Consider the following 22941-nt stretch of genomic DNA (forward strand, 5'->3'; position numbering starts at 1 on the left):
TCTGGTAACCATCAGTTTGTTGTTTGTATTTATGGGTCCATTTCTGCTTTTTGCTTGTTCATTTGTTTTGTTTTTTAGATTCAATAGTAAGTAAATTCATATGGTATTTGGCTTTTTGTCTCTGACTTATTTCACTTAGGATGATACCCTCTAGGTCCATCCATGTTATTGCAAATGGTGAAATCTCATTCTTTTTTATGGCTGAGTAATATTCCATTGTGTATGTATGTATGTATGTATGTATGTGCGTTAATGTGTGTACACACACATTATCTTTATCCATTCATCTATCGATGGGCATGTGGATTGCTTCTATATCTTGACTATTGTAAATAATGCTGCAATAATTATAGGTGTGCCTATATCTTTTTGTATTAGTATTTTCATTGTCTTTCAGGTAAATACCCAGTAGTGGAATTATTGTATTGGATGGTATTTCTCTTTTAAATTTTTTGAGGACCACCCATACTGTTTTCCACAGTGGTTGTATCAGTTTATATTCCTGCACGAGGGTTTTTCTCTACATCCTCATCAGCACTGGTTATTTCTTGTCTTTTTTATATTAGCCGTTCTGACAGGTGTCAGGGGATACCTTGTTGTGGTTTTGATTTGCATTTCCCTGATGATGAGTGATGTTGAGCATCTTGTCATGTGTCTGTTGGCCATTTGTTTATCTTTTTTGGAAAAATGTCTATTCATGTCTTCTGCCCATTTTTAGTCAGATTATTTTTTGCTGTTGTCTAAGTCCTATATATTTTGGATATTAACCCCTTATTGGATATATCATTTGCAGATATCTTCCCCCTTTCACTGGGTTCCCTTTTCATTTTGTTGATGGTTTCCTTCACTCTGCAAAGCTTTTTATTTTGGAATAGTCCCAACGGTTCATTTTTCCTTTTTGTTGCCTGATGACATATCTAGAAAAATGTTGTTATGGCTGATGTCCAGGAGATTACTGCCGATGTTACCTTCTAGGAGCTCTATGGTTTTGGGTCTCACATTAGATCTTGAATCCATTTTGAGTTAATTTGTCTATGGTATGAGAAAGTGGTCCAGTTTTCCCAGCACCATTTATTTTATTTTTATTTAAAGATTTATTTATTTATTTGATAGAGACATAGCGAGAGCAGGAACACAAGCAGGGGGCGTGAGAGAGGGAGAAGCAGGCTTCCCACAGAGCAGGGAGCCCGATGTGGGACTCGATCCCAGGACCCTGGGATCATGACCTGAGCCGAAGGCAGACGCTTAACGACCGAGCCACCCAGGCGCCCCCCCCAGCACCATTTATTGAAGAGAATGTCTTTTCCCCATGGTATATTCTTGCCTCCTCTGTCATTGATTAATTAACCATATAAGTGTGTGTTTTCTTTCTGGCTCTCTGTTCTGTTTCATTTATCTATGTGTCTGCTCTTATGCCAGTATCATACTGTTTTGATTATTACAGCTTTTTTTTCCCAAAGATTTTATTCATTTATTTGAGAAAGAGAGCTCACAAGCAGAGGGAGAGAGAGAAGCAGACTCCCCGCTGAGCAGGGAGCCCAATGCGGGGCTCGATCCCAGGACCCTGGGATCATGACCTGAGCTGAAGGCAGACGCTTAACCGACTGAGCCACCCAGGCACCCCGATGATTACAGCTTTGTAGTATGTCTTGAAATCTGGGATTGTGATACCTCCAGCTTTTTCTTTCTCAAGATTGCTTTGGCTCTTCAGAGTCTTTTGTGGTTCCACACAAATTTTAGGATTATTTGTTCTAGTTCTGTGAAAAATGCCACTGTTATTTTGATGAGGATTGTATGGAATCTGTAGATCACTTTGGGTAATGTGGATGTTTCCACAGAATTAATTCTTCCAATCTATGGTATAGCTTTCCATTTGTTTGTGTCGTCTTCAATTCCTTTCATCCGTGTTTTATAGTTTTCAGAGGACAAGTCTTTCACCTCCTTGGGTAAGTTTATCCCTAGGTATTTTATTCATTTTGATGCGATTGTAAGTGGGATTGTTTTCTTAATTTCTCTCATTATTAGTGCATAGAAATGCAACAGATTTCTGTGTATTAATTCTGTATCCTGCAACTGTACTGAATTCCTTTATTCTAATAGTTTTTTGGTGGAGCCTAGGGCTTTCCATGTATAGTGGTAGGTCATCTAAAAATAGTGACAGTTTTACTACTTTCTTACCAATTTGGATGCCTTTTGTTTCTTTTCTCGTGTTTTTGTCTGATTGCTGTGGCTAGAACCTTCAGTGCTATGCCGAGTAGAAGTGGTGAGAGTGCACAGCCTGGTCTTATTTCAGATCTTAGAGGAAGAGCTCTCAGCATTTCCCCATTGAGTCTGACATTGGCTGTGAAGATGAAACGGTTTTGTCCATGAACCACTTCAAATTTTCTCACATGCCACTCTGGAAGGAAACACTGTATTATCTTATAGTTCTCTCAGAAGGCAAACATAAACCATTCTAATTCTTACTAAAATGGCTTTAGTTGTAAAGTTCTAGTCTCTGGAAGATTTCAGAATTTCTATAGGAGTTAACTGGTAGCAGTAGCTCTCAGTGTGGATGTAGGTGTGAGGGACTACGTTCTCCTCACCTGTTAGTTATGGGTACCATGGGTATCATGGTGACTGCCCACGTTGGAGGACAGCGGAGAGAGACAGTGAAGTGAGCAGCTTGTGCATGAGATTAATGCAGAGAGGAGCGTATTTCATTATGGCACTGTTGGCTTGTTGGGAAGAATTCTAGAATATAAACAGGGCATTGGATGCTAGTTTAGCTTTGCTGTTAATTACCTGTGACCTTGGACAAAGTAAGTTTTCCTGTGTGGTCCTCAGTTTTTTTCTTGTGAAGGAAAAAAGGGCTGTGATGTAATCGGCATGATTCTAAGATCCCATCATGTCTCTTCACCTTACCTTCAGATTATTCAGGGTATAGCCAGGTCCATAATTCCTTATCTGTGATTGAGAAATTCCCAAACTTTAGAATCCAAACCTTCCATAACTTATTTGGCAGAACACCTGAACTCATTTAGCAGTCAGACTTGACCTGAATTGACATGAGTCTATTTATAGCTTTTATTTATCCCATTTAGTGGCACTATTGATATATTTACAGAAATGTGTTTGGTTGTGGGGTATCCCTCAGACTCTGCTAGGGTGTCACATAAATAGGGTGTGTGCCTCTTATTACCTTTGTAAAGTATAAAAAAACCTCCAAATTCCTCAAACACATCTAACCTCAAGGGTTTGGAATAAAGGATTGTGGACATATAATCAACATTCACTCAAGTAATATGTATGCATATACTAGGTATTCCTTTAGGCTCTGGGAAGCAGTTGAGCAAAGAAATTATAATTTATATCTTTAACATTTAACCGATTAAGTGACTATGGTTGAGGTGTACGGGGAGGTGACAGAATATAGGGAGGACACTGAACTTTGTCCAGGGGCCTGGAATTGTGGTAGCGAGGTGGGAGGATCTTCTCAGAAGATAGAAAGCATGAACTGAGTCTTCAGTGAGATGAAAGGAGCTAGTCAGGTGGACTAGCCTGGGCGGACGTGTAGGTGGGAATGGGAAATACAGTCTGATGATGACGACAATTGGTATCCTGGGCAAAAGGAAGCACTGTGGGGAATTACACAGGTGCCCTACAGCTAGAACCTCAAGCCACGCTAGTATGGCTGATGCCCAGGTATGTGGAGCAGTGTGCTGGGGGAATGAGCCTGAGCCCATGGAGACATAATGAGCTTTTCCCTCGGGTTTTCCCCTAAAGATTTTTTGCAGGGGGCAGTGGGATATGGTGGATGGCTAGCAGGGGGGTATTTGAAGCAGACATTCCTGTCGGTCCCAGATACAGCGGTCAAAGAGGGGAGAAGATGGTACCCCGGTCTAAGGCTTTGGTGGGGGAGGATTGCAAAGAAGACTTTCTTTCCAGAGAGTGGTCTAAGATGCAACTCTGGCATTTCATGTTTTTGGAGCAGTCTCTAGGGCTCTCTCTTTTTGATCTGTGCTTCAGCTTTGTGATGTGTACTTAAACGTGTTGGAACTAAGGCCTGGCAATTAAGGGGTTTACTCAGGACCATGCAGCAAATTCAGGGGAGGGATATTGGTTGGTAAAGATATATTTGCACCAGAGAATAGAAAAGTTCCAAACAGACATATGCCCAGGAAAAAAATTATTGTAGAAATCAGATACATATGCCAAGAGTTGTGGGGGAGTAGGTTATGAATAATTTCTGATTCCTTTCTTGTGGCCTTTTGAGTCACGCCAGCCACCTTCCATGGAAAAGCAGGGCCTGGCTCACTCGGTCCTTCCCTAACTACTGTGTAAGGGCTCCGCTTCCCGCATCCTTTGCTGTGTGCACCCCTCATCTGGCACTCCAAGTACTTTGCATTTTTAGTCACTTTTCCTGCTGGCTCATAATTTGGCAGTTGTTCATTGAGTGCTGTCTTCAAAGGACATAAGAGTTCACTTTTTTGCCTGGCTCCCCCGATTTCTGGAAGAAATGAGGAACAGTTAGAAGTAACTTCTTACCCTGACAACACACCATGTTAGTCATCCTTGACCTCTCGCTCTCCCTGCCCTCATGTGCACCTGATTTCAGCCACAGGGAATTCTCATCCCTTTTTGCAACAAGGGAGGGTCATTTGTAACCCCTTGTCTTTGTCCTCATCCCCACCACCCTGCAAATGTGCCCTCTTGGTGGTGTTTCTCATCCGCATCCTCTTCTCTGCCTTGCAGGCTCCATATCTTTCTATGTCTGCCCAAGCCCTAGCTCCTGGAAAGCTTACTTATGCTTCCATGACACCCAGTTTTGTCTGGTACTTAAACCACACAGCTGGTTTTTTCTCTAAGACTTGCTGAGTATCATATCCCTGCACCTTCTCCCTGCTTTTACCTCTAATGCCTAGTTTGTAATTTTTAATATTTCCCTTTCCTCTTATTCTGGGCCTTATTACCAGCACTGCATCTTTTTAAATTTTTGTGTCCCCAGTGCGAAGCACAACCTCTGACTCAATAGCCATTCTGATCCCTTAAACTGGGTGTGCCAATTTAGCAACTAGCACATCAAAATATATTTTGAAAGGCAAAGATAGATAGTAGTGGGGTAAAAAACATTTTTGAGTTTTTTTTTTTTTTAACAAGATTTCCATTATCTAAAGAAAGAAGGGCTTGTCCTCATCTTCCACAGATTTTGAGTTCCTTGACAAACGAGCATGCCTTACACTTTTATCATCCTTAATGTTTAATATGGTGCTCCACACCTAGTAAGTACGTAATGTACTTTATATTGATTGAAATAAAATAATTACTTTCTTTGGCCAGAGGGAGTTCCACGTGACTGCTAGAGTTTAATCCCAGATTTATGTGGCACTGGTCGTGCTTCTCCAGAGTAAGATGAAGACAATCAGTGACTTGACCAGTAGTTGAAGAAAGAGAGGTGTGACTAAATCCCAGGCATAATCAATTAAATGGTCTTTCTTTTTAAATTTGATTCCTTTTGTCAAAACATGGGGCGGATAATGAGATTAAAGTATGGGAAATATAAACACGAAGGAAAATTTCAGCTTTGTATAGTGAAATCTGTTGTTGGGGATCACTAGATCTTGTGTTTAAAAAAATCCACCGTGCCCTTTTCTTTTGCGTTTATAGAGAAAGCCCACTTAGCCCTTCCCAAGCTAGCCAGGCAGATAATCCCAAATAGCTGGTTAAGTGAGTGTGAACAGGTAATGCTATTATACTAAATTAAAAAAAAAATAAAGTAGGCTACTAAATGTATTCCCTTTTGGGGGGAATTAAGACACAGTGAAGGGCACATCTCTGTTTCCTATAAATTCATGTGGCCCTTAAAAAAGGTATAAATGACCTTATACATCCATGTCTAGTTGTATTTTGTGGGGTATGTCTTAGTACTAGAAGGAAATCTATTTGTTTAACATGGGCTCCTCACGAGAGGAGATAAAGCCCTTGAGATGAGGTGTCACAAATCTTCTGAAAGTAGTGGTTTATGTTTTGCCAGGAAAGTTTTAATCCATTGACTAATATACTTTATGATTACAGTTATGCAATGTGGATAAGTTATTTAGACTTAAACAGTCTCAACTAGAAATTTACTTTTATATTGCTGAAAACATGGAATGTAGTATCAATTAACTTAGTCAAATCAATGCAGTTAAAGAAATTGCGTAGATCTTCTTAAACACATTCCTTATCATGGCTAATCTTTTGCATAAATGATGTGTATTTATATGGGATTTGTGAAATGGATTCTTGCAGTTAAGTAACTTAATTTCTTTGATCAATGACAAAGGAGATTGAAGCTTTTCAGGTGACCTGTAGGAATTAGAAGGCTGTGAGAGAAGTTATAATTCAATTTTTCTTTCTTTTTCCCAAGCAACCTGTTAGGTATTTAGGAATAGAAGAAAGTTACATGGAGTAAGGAAGAGGGCAGTAAACCAAGTAGTCCCCTGGCCTCATTGTTGAAGCCTTTGATGGTAGAAGAAAAATGGATTTCTTAGTTTCTTCTCTTTAAGGGGAAGAATCAATTTTCTAATTCTAAGTGATGAAGTTAAAAATTTCTCTATTTGTAAAATTACATCAATTTCTTTCACAAAGGAGAGTAATTTTTCTAGGGAAAAAGTTTCTAAGGCATTGGAAGCCATGCTAAGCTGAAATTAATCTCTTTCATATTTGCTTGGGGTAAGGAGAGAGTTCATGCTTTTCAGCCATTTTTCTGTCTTCCCAAATGACTGTCTTTCTATGCATTTTATCTTGTGCCTTCAATCTGAGAGTAAATAATAGAGCCATCAAGCGGGCAACTGTGTCTGGCAGTCTGAGGTTGCTCATTGCCCATAGAAAGAAGAAATGAATATTTCATATTATTTGCATTCTACCAGTGGGAGGGATTATTTCTCTGTTCTGTTTTTACTTCTCTTGTTTCACTTCTGATTTTATTTATTTGGGCCCTCTCTTTTTCTTGATGAGTCTGGCTAAAGGGTTATTACTTCTCTTGATATTTCAAAGAACCAGCTCTTGGTTTCATTATCTTTTCTGTTTTTCTTTTCTTTTCTCTCTGTTTTTAATTTTCTGTTTCTGTCTTGATTGTCGCTGTTTCCTTCCTTCTACTAACTTTGGTTTTATTCTTTATCTAGTTCTTTTAGGTCTTTGGTTAGATTGAGATTTTTCTTGTTTCTTGAGGTAGCCCTGTATTGCCATAAACTTCCCTCTAGAACGGCTTTTGCTGTGTCCCAGTGATTTGGGATCATGGTGTTTTCATTTTCATTTGTCTCCCTGTGTTTTTGTATTTCCTCTTTGATGTCTTTGTTGGTCTGTTCATTCTTCAGTAGTATGCTGTTCAGCCTCCATGTGTTTTTGTTTTTTTCCCGGTTTTTAGTTTTATACTGTTGTGTTCTCAAAAGATGCTTGGTAGGATTTCTGTATACTTACATTTATTGAGATTTGTGGGCTGACATTTGATCTATCCTGGAGAATATTCCATGTGCACTTGAAAAGAATGTATATCCTGTTGTGTTTGGATGGAATAGTCTCTATATGTATCTGTTAAGTGCCTCTGGTCTAATGTGTCATTCAAAGCCACTCTTTCCTTGATTTTTGCCTGGGTGATCTATCCATTGATGTAAATGGGATGTTAAATCCTGTACTGTTAGTGTAGTACTGTCAATTTCTCCCTTCTGTTAATTAGTTAATATTTGCTTTATGTATTTAGATGCTCCAATGTTGGGTGTATAGATATTTATGATTGTTATATGCTCTTGTTGGATTGAACCCTCTATCATTATGTAATGTTCTTTGTTGTGACAGTCTTTGTTTTAATCCATTTAGTCTGATAGAAGTATTGCTTCCCCAGCTTTTTTTCCTTTCTTTTTGGCTTCCATTTATATGGACTGTCTCTTTAAATCCCTTCACTTTCAGTCTGTCTGTGTCTTTGGGTCAGAAGTGAGTCTCTTGGGATACCTCGGTGGCTCAGTCAGTTAAGCGTCTGCCTAAGCTCAGGTCGTAGGATCGAGTCCCACATCAGGCTCCTTGCTCAGAGGCGAGTCTGCTTCTCTTTCTCCCTGCCTCTCTCCCTGCTTGTACTCTGTCAAATAAAATCTTTAAAAGGAAGTGAGTCTCTTGTAGGCAGCATATAGATGGGACTTACTGTTTTGATTTATTCAGTCACCCTATGTTGTTTGACTGGAGCATTTAGACCATTTACATTTAAAGTGATTGCTGATAGGTGTGTACTTCCCTTGTCATTTTTATTGTTATGTTAATCACCATACATTACATCATCAGTTTTTGATGTAGTGTTCCATGATTCATTGCGTATAACACCCAGTGCTCCATGCAGAATGTGCCCTCTTTAATACCCATCACCAGGCTAACCCATCCCCCCACCCCCCTCCCCTCTAGAACCCTCAGTTTGTTTCTCAGAGTCCATAGTCTCTCATGGTTCTTCTCCCCCTCCGATTTCCCCCCCTTCTTTCTTCCCCCCCTGATATCTTCTTTTTTTTTTTTTTTTTTTTTTTAACATATAATGTATTTGTTTCAGAGGTACAGGTCTGATTCAACAGTCTTACACAATTCCCTTGTCATTTTATTCATTGCTTTCTGGTTGTTTTGTAGTTCTTCTCTGTTCCTCTTTTTCTCTTGCTCTTTCCTTGTGATTGATGACTTTTAGTGTTCTACTTGGCTTCCTTTTTATTTCATATGTGTCTGTTACAGGTTTTTGGTTTGCAGTTACCATGAGGTTCATCTACAGCATCCTAAGTATACAGCAGTCTATATTAAGTTGATGGTCACTTAAGTTCAAACATATTCTAAAAGAACTTCGTAAAGAGTAAAACTCTCCTCCTCCACATTTTCTGTGTAGGTTGTCATATTTTACATCTTTATTTTGTGAGCCCCTATCACCCATCTTTTAGATATAATTGATTTTACTATTTTTGTCTATTTATCTTCATACTAGCTTTATAAGTGATTATTCTACTACCTTTACTGTGTGCTTGCTTTTCCTCATGATTTTTTTTTCCTTTCATAATTTTCTTGCTTGTAATTATGGCTTTTTTTTTTTTTTTCCATTAAAGAAGACCCTTTAACATTTTTTGGAAGGTCAGTAGAGTGTCAATGAACTCTTTTAACTTCCCTTTGTCTGGGGAATGATTTATTTCTCCTTCAATTCTGAATGACAATCTTGCCGGGTAGAGCATTCTTGCTTATAGAATTTTTTTGGTTCAGCACTTTGAATATATCATGTCACATCTTTTTGCCCTGCAAAATTTCCATTAAAAAATCATTTGATAGCTTTTCCCTTGTATGTTATTTTCTCTTATTGCTTATTAAATTCTGTCTATATGCTTAAAGATTGACATTGTTATCATGACATGGCTTGGTGTGTTCTCTTTTGGGCTCATCGTGTTATGGGCTTTCTTTTTCTCTTCCTGAATGTCTTTTTTCTCTGCAGATTATGGAAGTTTTCACCTATTACTTCTTCATATAAGTTTTCTGTCCTTTTCTTTTTCTCTTCTTTTTTTTAGGAATCCCTATAATGCAAATGTTGTTATGGTTGTTGATGTTGCTGAGTTCTTTCAACCTATTCTTATCTTTTTATTATTCTTTTTTCATTATGCTGTTCAGCTTGGTTGTTTTATCAACCTGTCTTCTAGGTCACTTTTTTTTTTCTGAATCCTCTAATATGCTGGGGTTTTTTTTCTCTACTGTATTCTTTCAGTTACTATATTTATTACCGCTTACCACTTCTTTTGCATATGTTTTGAGTTATCTATTCTTTTCTCAAGTCTAGCATATGTCTTTATGACCATTACTTTGAATTCTTACCAGTTATATTTATCTCCTTTTCATTTTGCTCTTTTGCTCTGATATTTTCTTGGTCATTCATTTGGACATATTTCTTTGTTTCTTCACATGTCTAGCTCTTTGATTTTGTCTCTAAGTATTTTAGAGATCAATTATACAGGAGAGTGTTAATTTCCATGATTTCTTTTAGTTTAACTGCTACTGTTGATTTCTGGTTTTATACCATGTGGTTAATGAAGATACCTGGTATGATTAACCTGTTTGTATTTGCTAACCCTTGCCATTTTGTTCATTGCTTTCTGGTTGTTTTTGTAGTTCTCTTGCTGTCTTTCCTTGTGACTGATGACTTTCTTTAGTGTTAGACTTGGCTTTCTCTTTTTTTGTGTGTCTTATAGGTTTTTGTTTTGTGTTTACCATGAGATTTATACATAACATCCTAAGTATACAGCAGTCTATATTAAGTCGAGGGTCATTTAAATTTGAACACATTCTAAGAGAACTTTATTTTTATTCTCATTTTATACATTGTCATATTTTACATTTTTATTTTGTGAAGCCCTGTAACCTAGTTTTTAGATACAATTGATTTTACTACTTTTGTCTTTTAATCTTCATATTAACTCTACAAGTGATTGCTTTACTACCTTTACTGTGTTGGCTTTTAATTCATGAATTTTTTTTCTTTTCATAATTTTCTTCTTTTGGCCTTCTTTTCCACTTAAAGAAGTCCTGTTAACATTTCTCATAAAATCTATTTAGTGATGATGAACTCCTTTAACTTTTGTTTATTTGGGGAACTCTTCACCCAGAAAGGTTATCATCCAGAATTTAAGGAGATATTTTCCTGGTTTTAGTTTTTTTTTTTTCCTTTCAGCATTTTGCAGGCCAGAATGAGTAACATGATATATTCAAAGTTTCTGCTGATTAATCAGCTGATAGCCTTTTGGGGTTTCCCTTGTATGTGACTATTTGCTTCTGTCCTTTATTCTTTGACGTTTTAATTATGTGTCATGGTGTAGACTTCCTTGGTTTCCATCTTATTCAGGACTTTTGGGTGCTTCTGGACCTAGAAGTCTGTTTTTTCCCCTAGGTTAGGAAAGTTTTCAGCTATTATTTCTTCAAGTAAGTTTTCTGCCCCCTTTCTGTTTTCCTTCTGGGATCCATATAATGCAGTTTTTTTTTGTTTTGTTTTGTTTTTTGCTTGATGTTGTCAAAGAGATCCCTTAGCTTATCCTAATTTAAAAATTTTTTTTTCTTTTTCCTGTTCAGCTTGGATTGCTTTCCAATAGATCATTGATCCATTCTTCTGCATCCTCTAATCTACAGTTGATTCCCTCTAGTCTATATTTCATTCAGTTGTTTAGTGTCTTCAACTCTGATTGGTTGTTTTTTAATTTCTTTATTGAAATTCTTCCTGAGTTATCCACTGTCTTCTCCAGTCTGGTAGCATCCCTTTGAACTCGAGGTTCCTCAAGAGGTATAGATTTGGTATATCCATGAAGGAGAGACGTTCAGGGTCTGTCCTATGTCACCATCTTGTACCAGAATGTTGTCACTTTTTAATCACCAAAGGAATTTTGTCCTCAGTTACATTTTGGGTTATCACAGAACATTTTGTCAATAAATGTAATTACATGAGTAGTAGCCACATTTTCTTCTAACGTAATTCCTGCAGAGATTTGGAGGAAGAATAATTACTACCTTGTTCACCACTTATTTTGTAGCTTTCAGAATCACCTTGAAGTGAGGAAGATGTTCAGTTCTTCTATCACATTATAACCTGCGATAGCAATTAATAAAGCCCTGGGGGAAATCTCTGTTCTCTTGCTAATCGACACAATTCTTGTCCACGTGTGCAGGTATTGTGGAGGATTACAAGCCACCGTTTTACGACGTGGTTCCCAATGACCCAAGTTTTGAAGATATGAGAAAGGTGGTCTGTGTGGATCAACAGAGGCCAAACATACCCAATAGATGGTTCTCAGACCCGGTAAGAGTGCCAGTTTCTTAGTTTTAGAGGTATCTTCACCTTTTTTTTTTTTTTTTTTGTATCTTCACCTTTTTACTAGGTGAAACGCAAGAGCAAGCAAATAGCATAGTTCCTGCATGATCTGCCCTGTCTATTGCTTTCTAGCTAATGTAGAAGGGCCTTGGACATAGTTAAGTAGGTTCACAAAATGGTATCATTGAAAGAGCGAAATTCTCTGATCTTGCTAATAAATGACAATATTCACAAGAATTTCTACTACTGACTAGCTCTAGGAGTTAGGAGACTCATTACTCTGCCACTAGCCCTAGGACTGCAGTTTCGCAAGTCAAACAAGAGACCACCCTCTTTCCTTCTCTGCATATCTGAAATTCCAAACGGAAGCTGTTCTGCTGAAGATTTGTATTGCTTCTCTTTTGTAGCAGCAAGTCTGAAACACCAAGATATGACACCATCTGCACATTTCATTATTAACTCTGGGGTAGCATTATCTCTTTTAGCACCCATAAAACATCAGGGGGGGCGAGCCCGTCCTAATGTAATTTACCTCATAAAGTCAGCTGGTAGCATTAGGAGTCCAAAGGCCAGAGTTCACGAAACTCAAGAGGAACTCCTTTATCAGTGGTCAAGGCCTTGATTATTTGATAAAGACGACGGCAGTAACAGCCCCATCCCTTCCCAAGACTGCAGAGTTCTGCAAAATCTGTTGAGACAACATCTGCCAAGTTTCTGGGGCCACTGAAAAGCCACTTTTTCACTGTGGTATTTGTTCTTCTCTCCTCAGACATTAACCTCTCTGGCTAAGCTGATGAAAGAATGCTGGTATCAAAATCCATCCGCAAGACTCACAGCTCTGCGTATCAAAAAGACTTTGACCAAAATTGATAATTCCCTAGACAAATTGAAAACTGACTGTTGACATTTTCATGGTGTCAAGAAGGAAGATTTGACGTCGTCATTGTCCAGCTGGGACCTAAGGCTGGCCTGACGGGTTGTCAGAACAGAATCCATCTGTCTCCCTCGGCACATGGCTGCTTTGACAAGGCAGACAGTCTACCCAGCCATGCGTTGGGGAGACACCAAAACCACCCTAACCTCGCTCAATGACTGTGAACTGGGCATTTCACAAACTGTTCACACTGCAGAGACTCACGTTGGACAGACACTGTTGTCAAGGTAGGGGAACTGAAGGAACACAGAGAAATCCTAAAAGAGATCTGGGCATTAAGACAGCAGCTTTGCATATCTTTCACAGGTCTCCTTAGACTCTCCCCATGGGAAACTCAAGGAGGTGGGGAATTTTTATCAGCAATATTGCCTGTGCTTCTCTTCTTTATTGCACTAGGAATTCTTTGCATTCCTTACTTGCACTGTTACTCTTAATTTTAAAGACCCAACGTGCCAAAACGTTGGCTGCGTACTCCACTGGTCTGTCTTCGGATAATAGGAATTCAATTTGGCAAAACAAAATGTAATGTCAGACTTTGCTGCATTTTACACATGTGCTGATGTTTACAATGATGCTGAAACATTAGGAATTGTTTATACACAACTTTGCAAATTATTTATTACTTGTGCATGAAGCAGTTTTTACAAAACTGCCTCATGCATCTGTTAAAGCTTATTTTTATGTGGTCTTATGATTTTATTACTGAAATGTTTTTAACACTATACTCTGAAATGGACATTTTCTTTTATTATCAGTTAAATTCACATTTTAAGTGCTTCACATTTGTATGTGTGTAGACTGTAACTTTTTCAGTTCATATGCAGAAATGTATTTAGCCATTACCCATGTGACACCACCGAATATATTACTGATTTAGAAGCAAAGATTTCAGTAGAATTTTAGTCCTGAACGCTGTGGGGAAAATGCATTTTCTTCGGAATTATCCATTATGTGCATTTAAACTCTGCCAGAAAAAAAATAACTATTTTGTTTTAATCTACTTTTTGTATTTAGTAGTTATTTGTATAAATTAAATAAAAGGTTTTCAAGTCAAAAAGTCAACTTTTTTTTTTTTTTTACCATTTAAGAAAGATCTATGTTCTAGAATGCATTTTATTATGGGAACAATAGAAGCACAAAATGAATTTGTAAATCGAATTTGCTTTTCAAGTCTAGTAACAATCTTGAGGGTCTTATGAGGATGACGTCCAGCTTGAATGTGATAACAGAAAATTTGAATTTTGTTTCTTTTTTGGGTTGTGATTATTTTTTCTTGGTCCATGTCCCCAGCTGTGAAGTGAGGGTGATAGACTTGTGAGTATAAATAGGAGGGATGATGTCCAAGCACTTTTTTAGTATGAGGGCCTGTGTGAGTGGAAAGCAGTCTTAAACATCTCACCTTACTGCTTGGGGAGAGTCCACTGCTGGTTTTCTTCACTTCTTGTGTTCAACAGGATTGAAAAGGTAAGGTTTCAAATAGCCCAAATAAGAGAAGAGGGGTGAATTTTTGGGATGTTCACCAGAGGTAAGTTGATAACATCATTAAGATACATTTACTTAGAGGGTATATATTACCTTAAAAAAATAGTGGTAAAGGACACATACTCGTTTACCATCTTAATACCACTGGACTGTCCATTTATAAGTGGTTAAGTACATTCACACTGTTGTGCTGACTACTCGTATGAGTAGAATTCTACAGTGTTTGTGAGACTCACTTATTTCACTTAACCTAACGTCTTTAAGGTTCACCCTTGTTCTAGCATGTACCAGAATTTCCTTTTCATGGCTGATGATATTCCAGTGTTACATATATACAGCATTTTGTTTATCTGTTCATCTGTTGATGGAGAATTGGGTTGCTGCCATCAACATGGGTGTATATCTGATTTCTTGCTTTCATCTCACTTGGCTATATACCCTAAAGTAGAATAGAATCACATTTAACTTTTATTGAAGTACTGCATATATATATATATACAGCTTGATGTATGTTTAAATTTTTTGTTGTTGTTTATAAATTTTTATAAATTGGTTCCTTTCATGGAAACAGCACCCAGATCAAGAGGCACAACAACTTCTCTAGAGTAAAGTCAGCATCATGGTGGCATGAATCCTTTTCCCTCTTACCTTTGGTTATTGATGCCCAATTAGTTGTAAATCAAACAAAAGTGCCTTTGCACATTACACCAAGACACCTAAGCAATTTCTATGCACCTATGCATCTGAAAGTGGGTAGATAAGACCTTGGAAGAGCCTGTGGACCCAAGGGAGTCAGTGAGCCTGCCTCACCTCCCCTTCTATGATTGGGGAAAAGGTGAACCTGGAGAGTACAAAACTGGGTAGACACGCACAGCAGACATATTTTTAGGGGTCTAAGCCAACCTGACTGAAGATCCCAGCATGTCATCCCAGTGGGATAGGGAGGAGTTTGGAGGCAGAGAGGGAGGAACTGCATGATACGTGCTGGATGTTTGGTTTATACAAGCACACCCTGAATGTCCCTGTTAATCACTATCTTGAGAATATACAGATCCCATCCTCCTTCTATATTCCCATCAAGCAGAAGATACAGAAGAACGTGTTGTTTAGCATTCAAGGTAGGGGCTCTGGGAATGGCCAACCTGGAGCACCTCCTCTGTAACAGAATATCTGGGTGGCAGACTTTGATCTCCTTAGAACACTGGCCATGCCAGGAGAGGAATGGCTAGTTGTTAAACCATAAAAACTTGCTTCATGCAGATTCCAGCAGTGGATGCTTTGTCCAGTCAGCCTCTCCTGGACTCCCTGTAAGTTCCCCCCATGAACCTATGTCTCACTCACTATCTCCTGGTCATTTCTTTGCTCTTACAGGACCATCATCCATCCTTGGCTTAGAGTCTGCTGGGGTGCAGTTACATAGGAACCCACTGGGATGCCCCTCTCTGGGCAGTGTGGCAATATACTGGGTTCTTGTTGGCAGCAGTGGCTACCTCTCTGCTAGAGGAAATGGAAAGAGAAAGTGGTCGCCCACCTGCAGGGCTTGTGGCCGAAGTGATCCATTTCTATCCAGTAGGACCCTGAACTTCTGAGGCGGGATCTCCATGACTGAGATGAAAGAAAGAAAAGGAAAAGAGGTCAAGAAGAATACCAAAGCGTATTGAAGAAATGTTTCCTTCTGTCTGCTTCTGGATTTTGGCAGGAGGTCCACCTATGGACCTCGTGGAGCCCCACACTGGAGAATCCCCCTATTGGTCATGGGCACCCCTAAAGGCCCAGGTGCTAAGCCCACGCCTCCCCTGACCCTTCTGCCAGCTCTTTTTGCGTGTTGTTGAGAGCAGTCTCTAGCCACCCATAGGAGAAACTAAAAACTTGAGCTATAGCACCACCTCTGGGACACAAAAGAAGGGTTTCTAATTGTCAGCATCTTGAACTATAACAGCCAAAGTGAACAAATTCTTCACTAAAGAAAGGATAAGCACCTCTTTTGCATTTGAAGTACCAAACACAACAACAACAAAAATCAAGGAAATAGGGTATTACCAAAAAATGATTAATTCTTCAGCAACCAAACTCAAAGGCACAGAATATTGTGATCTGATAAAGAATTCATTACAGCCATTATGAAGAAATTCAACAAGCTACAAGAAAACTCAGGCAATTCAATGAACTCAGGAATAAATTTAATAAATCTTTACCAAAGAAATTTATTCTTTTTTAAAAATTTCAAACAAATTCTGGAGCTGAAGAAGTCAATGAATGAGATGAAGACTGCATTAGAGAGCATAGGTAACAGGATAGACCAGATGAAAAAAAGAACAAGTGACTTGAAAGAGAACTAAGATTTTTTAAAAGTGAAGAAATCCCATAAGAGTTATCAGATTCAATCAGCAAAATCAAATGGACTTAACAGATATTTTTTGAATGTTTCATCCTAAAACAGCAGAATACACATTCTTTTCAAGTGCACATGGAACACTCTTCAGAATAGATCATACAGTAGGTCACAAAAACAGGCCTCAACAAATAAAAAAAAATTTTGAAATCATACCATGCACCTTTTCTGACCACAATGCTATGAAACTAGATGTCCACCACAAGAAAAATTTGGAAAGACCACGAATACATGGAGGTTAAACAACATGTTGCTAAATAATGGATAGGTCAACCAGGAAATCAAATTACAAAAATACATGGAAACAAATGAAAATGAAAACACAATGGTCAAAAACTTTTGGGATGCAGCAAAAGTGGTCCTAAGAGGGAGGTATATAGCAATACAGGTCTACCTCAAGAAGCAAAATTCTCAAATAAATGAACAAACAAAGCCTAAAGCCAGCAGAAGGACGGAAATAAAGATCAGAGCAGAAATAAATGATATAGAAACTTTTAAAAAAAGAAACAATAAAATAGATCAATGAAACCAAGAGCTGGTTCTTTGAAAAATATTAGTAAAATTGATATACTTCTAGTCACACTTATCAAAAAGAAAAGAGAAAGGACCCAAATAAAATCACAAATGAGAAAAGAGAACAACCAACACTACAAAAGTACTATTAGAATATTATGAAAAACTATATGCCAAAAAATTGGACATCCTGGAAGAAATGGATAAATTCCTAGAAACATACAATCATCTAAAACAAACAGGAAGGGATGCCTGGGTGGCTCAGTCGGTTAAGCGCCTGCCTTCGGCTCAGGTAATGATCCCAGGGTCCTGGGATCAAGCCCCGCATCTGGCTCCTAGCTCTGCGGGGAGCCTGCTTCTTCCTCTGCCTGCCGCTTCCCCTGCTTGTGCTCTCTCCCTGACAAATAAATAAAATCTTAAAAAAAAAAAAAATAAAACAGGAAGAAATAGAAAACTTGAACAGACCAATAACCAGCAAGGAAATTGAATAAGTAATGATAAAACTCCCAGCAAACAAAAGTCACAAAAGTGAATTCAATCAAACATTTAAAGAAGAGTTAATACCTATTTTTCTGAAATTATTCCAAAAAATAGAAAAGGAAGACTTTGAAATGCATTCTATGAGGCCAGCATTACCCTGATACCAAAACCAGATAAAGACCACTAAAAAAGAGAACTACATGCCAATACCCTAATGAACATGGATGCAAAAATTCTCAATAAACTAGCAATTATACTTTAAAAGAATCATTCACCACGATCAAGAGGGATTTATTCCTAGGTTGCCAGGGTGGTTCAATGTTCACGAATCAATCAATGTGATACACCACATTAATAAAAGGATAAGAACCATATGATCATTTCAATAGATGCAGAAAAAGCATCTGACAAAGGATAACACCCATTTATGACAAAAACCCTTAACAAAGTAGGTTTAGAGGGAACATATCTCAACATAATAAAGACCATGATAAACCCATGGCTAATGTCATACTCAATGGGGAAAAATGTAGAGCTTTTGCTTTTCCCCTAAAGTCAGAAACAACACAGTGGTGAGAGTGGACATCCCTGTTATTTAACATAGTACTGGAAGTCCTAGCCACAGCAATCAGACAACAAAAGGAAATAAAAGGCATCCAAATCAACAAGGAAGAAGTCAAACTTTCACTATTTGCAGATGACATGATACTCTATATAGAAAACCCAAAAGACTCCACCAAAAAACTAGAACTGATACATGAATTCAGTGAAGTTGCAGGATATAAAATCAACATACAGAAATCTGTTGCATTTCTATACACCAATAATGAAGCAGCAGAAAGAGAATTAAGGACTCGGTCCCATTTACAATTGCACCAGAAGCAAGATCCTTTGGAATAAACCTAACCAAAGAGGTGAAAGATCTGTACTATGAAAACTATAAAGCACTGATGAAAGAAATTGAAGTTCATACAAAGAAATACGAAAACATTCCATGTTCATGGATTGGAAGAACAGATATCATTAAAATGTTTTTACCACCCAAAGCAATCTATACATTTAATGCAATCCCTATCAAAATATCAATAGCACTTTTCACGGAGCTAGAACAAATAATCCTAAAATTTGTATGGAACCACAAAAGCCCCTGACTAGCCAAAGCAAACTTGAAAAAGAAAAACAAAGCTGGAGACATCACAATTCCAGACTTCAAGTTATATTACAAAGCTGTAGTGGTCAAAAAGTATAGTATTGGCACAAAAATAAACACATAGATGAATGGAGCAGAATAGAAAACCCAGAAATAAACTCACAGATATAGGGTCAATTAATCTTTGACAAAGCAGGAAAGAATATTCAATGGGATAAAGACAGTCTCTTCAACAAATGATGTTGGGAAAACTGGACAGCAAAATGCAAAAGAATGAAACCGGACCATTTTTTACACCAAAGACAAATAGAAATTCAAAATGGATTAAAGACCTAAATGTGAGACCTGAAACAATAAAAATTCTAGAAGAGAGCACAGGCAGTGATTTCTCTGACATTGCCCATGGCAACATCTTTCTAGATGCTCCTGAGGCAAAGGAAACAAAAGCAAATTATTGGAACTTCATCAGAATAAAAAGCATCTGCACAGTGAAGGAAAGAATAAAACTAAAAGGCAACCTATCAAATGGGAGAAGATACTTGAAAATGACATATCTGATAATGGGTTAGTATCCAAAATATATAAAGGACTTATAAAACTCAACACCCCCCAAAATGAATAATCCAATTAAAAATGGGCAGAATACCAGAAGACATTTTTCCAAAAAAGACATACAGAAGGCCAACAGACCCATGAAAAAATACTCAACATCATGCATCATGAGGGATATACAAATCAAAACTACTGAGATATCCCTTCACACCTGTCAGAATGGCTAAAATCAACAACACAAGGAACAACACATGTTGGCAAGAATGTGGAGAAAGGGGAACCCTCTTGCACTATTGGTGGGAATGCAAACTGGTGCAGCTACTCTGGAAAACAGTACGGGGGTTCCTCAAAAAGTTAAAAAGAACTACCTACAATCCAGCAATTGCACTACTAGGTATTTATACAAAGAATACAAAAGTACTAGTTCAGAGGGATCCCCCACCCCCCTGAGGTTTATAGCAGCATTATCTACAACAGCCAAATGATGGAAACAGCCCAAGTGTCCATCAACTGATGAATGGATAAAGATGTGGTGTGTGTGTGTATATATATATATATACACATACATACATATACATACACACACAAACATATATATACACATACATACATAATGGCATATTAGGCATAAAAAAGAATGCAATCTTGCCATTTGCAACAACATGGATGGAGCTAGAGATTATTATACTAAGCAAAATATGTCAGAAAAATACCATATGATTTCACTCATTTGTGGAATTTAAGAAACAACAAATGAGTAAAGGGAAAAAAAAAAAAAAAGAGAGAAGGAAGCAAACCAAGAAACAGATGCTTAACTGTAGAGAACAAACTACTGGTTACCAGAGGGGAGGGTGGTGGGGGGATGGGTGAAATAGGTGATGATGACTAAGGAGTTCACTTTTTGTGATGAGCACAGGGTGAGGTATTGAAGTGTTAAATTACTATATTGTATACATATAACCAATATAACACTGTATATTAACCAACTAGAATTAAAATAAAAACTTAAAAGATATGAAAAATAAAATTACAATACTAAAGGATTTCAATCAACCTGTTAAAAGAATGAATTATCATTCCTAGAGTCTATAGGGAAAATATTGTAAAATTGTTATCATATGAAAAGATGGTCAGAGAATACACAGCCAAAAAGTATAGGGAAATAAAACTGTTGTAGAAGTTCAGATGGTTAACTAAACTAAATAGAGTTGTAAATAAAAAATGCTATTTTTCAAAAAAGAAGAGGAAGAGGAAGAAGAGGAGGAACTGGAGTACCGTAAGGAGAACAGAAGGAGAAGAGGGGATAGAGTTTATTTAAGGGAATAATAGCTGAGAACTTCCTAAACCTGGAGAAGGAATTGGACATACAGGTTCACAACACTAGCAGAACACTCTATTATCTCAATGCAAAAAGATCTCCTGAGGGGAAAAAAGAAGTAGACTAATGAGGGTTCCTTCTTAGGTTATCCACAGGTTTTTCAGCAGAAACTCTACAGGCCAGGAGAGAGTAGAGTGCAATATTCAAAGTGTTGAAAGATAGAAGATGCCAGCAAAGAACACTTTGGGAAAGCCTCCTTCATATCTCAAGAATAACTTTGCCAGATAAATAAAAGCTGGGGGAGTTCAGCAGCACTAGACTTGCCTTGCAAGAAAAAATGAAAAGATGCTAACTAGTGACACAAAAAATGAAATACGTAATATTCTGGTAAAGGTAAAAATTAGAATTAGAAAACTATATTAATATATTAACCACTTAATTTACTTCTTTTTATGCTGTGAATTTGTTAATTAATCCTCCTTATTTTAACCTTTATATAACTGTGACATCAAAAATATAAAAGGGGAGAAATAAAAGTAGAAAATTTATAGGTGAATGAAGATAAGTTGCTATCAGCTTAAAATGAGCTATTTTATGTGCAAGATGCTTTATGTAAGCCTCATGGTAACCACAAAGCAAAAATCTATAAGAGAATCACAAATCATAATGGAGAAATTGTAAATTGGTGGATTTCCCTGTGATGTGCTCAAAGGCAGGCAGATACAGAAGGAAAAAAAAAAAAAAAAAAAAAGAGCTACAAAACAACCAGAAGGCAAACAATAAGATGACAGTATTAACTCCTTACATATCTATAATCACTTCAAATGTAAATGGATTAAGTTCACCAATCAAAAGGCACAAAGTCACTGGAAGGACTTTTTTTAAAAAGGCCTAACTATATGCTGACTACAGGGTAACTGATTTCATCTCTAAAGACACACATAGGCTCAAAGTGAAGGGATGGAAGAGGATATTCCATCAAGTGAAAACACCAAAAAGAAAGCAGGAATAGCCATACTTCTATCAGACAAACTTCAAGCCCAAAAAACAGTTACAAGAGACAGTCATTATAAAATGATAAAAGGGTCAATACATGAAGAATATATAGTAATCATAAATATATATACACTCAATACTGGAATACCAAAATATATTAAGCAAATTCAGATCTAAAAGGAGAAATAGACAACAATACAATAGTATAGGGGACTGAAGTTCATTTGTTCTAAAGTATGGTTCAATACCCCACTTTTGGGAATGGATAGGTCACCCAGACAAAAAATCAATAAGGTAATGTTGGAACTTAACAGACATTTATAGAACATTCTGTTCATTAGCAGCCAAATATACTTTCTTCTCAAATGTGCACAGAACATTTTCCATAGTGAATCATATAATAAAACACAAAACAAATCTAACAAATTTAAGATTGTGGTTAGAAAAGATAGTTGGTATGATTTCGATGGTATAAACTAGCAATAATAAAGAAGAAAGCTAGAAAATCTACAAATATGTGGGAAATATATTTGTAAACAACACACTACTGAACAACCAATGGGTCAAAAAGAAATAAAGAAGGAGATAAAAAATTATTCAAAACAAATGAAAATGGAAATACAACATATCAAAACTTATGTGATGCAGCAAAAACAGTTCTGGGCCGAAAGTTTATAGTGACAAGAGCATATATGAAGAAATTAGAAATATCTCAAACAACCTAACTTTATACTTCAAGCAACTAGGAAAAAAAAGAACAAATTAGGCCCAAAGTTATAAGGAAGAAAATAATAAGGATCAGAGCAGAAATAAATGAAATAGAGACCAGAAAAACAATAAAGAATGAAACTGAGAGCTGGTTCTTCAAAAGGATAAAATTGACTAAGAAAAAGGATAAGATGAATAAAATTAGAAATGAAAGAGGAGACATTACAACAGATACCACAGAAATATATAGGATCACAAGAGACATTTGAAAAATTATATGCCAACAACCTAGAAGAAATGGATAAATATCTAGAAACACACAATCTAACCTTCATGAACCATGAAGAAATAGAAAATCTGAACAGATCATTAACAAGTAAAGAGATTGAATCAGTAATCAAAAAGCTCCCAACAGAGAAAAGCCCAGACCTTGCTGGTGAATTCTACCAGACATTTAAAGAAGAATTAACACCAATCCTCCTTAGACTCCTCCAAAAATTTGAGGAGAAGGGAATACTTCTAAACTCATTCTACAAGGCCAGTGTTACCCTGATACCCAAGCCAAATAAAGACACCACAAGAAAACCATAGACCAATATCC

The 22941-nt window shown here is 37.3% G+C and overlaps 1 protein-coding gene across 4 annotated transcripts in view; it reads left to right on the top strand.

Moving 5' to 3' along the window:
• Positions 1-13806, top strand: part of ACVR1 (activin A receptor type 1) — a 123479-nt gene extending 109673 nt beyond the window's left edge. For all 4 annotated transcript variants that reach the window (XM_032410095.1, XM_032410110.1, XM_032410099.1 and 1 more), the window contains exons 10-11: positions 11673-11803; positions 12585-13806. In XM_032410095.1, coding sequence (XP_032265986.1) covers positions 11673-11803; positions 12585-12719 — 266 coding nt within the window. In that variant the 3' untranslated portion in view covers positions 12720-13806. The remainder of the gene's footprint in view (positions 1-11672; positions 11804-12584) is intronic.
• The last annotated feature ends 9135 nt before the right edge of the window (positions 13807-22941 follow it).

Source organism: Phoca vitulina, unplaced genomic scaffold (assembly GCF_004348235.1).
Source record: "Phoca vitulina isolate PV1807 unplaced genomic scaffold, GSC_HSeal_1.0 scaffold1, whole genome shotgun sequence".
Taxonomy (NCBI): domain Eukaryota; kingdom Metazoa; phylum Chordata; class Mammalia; order Carnivora; family Phocidae; genus Phoca; species Phoca vitulina.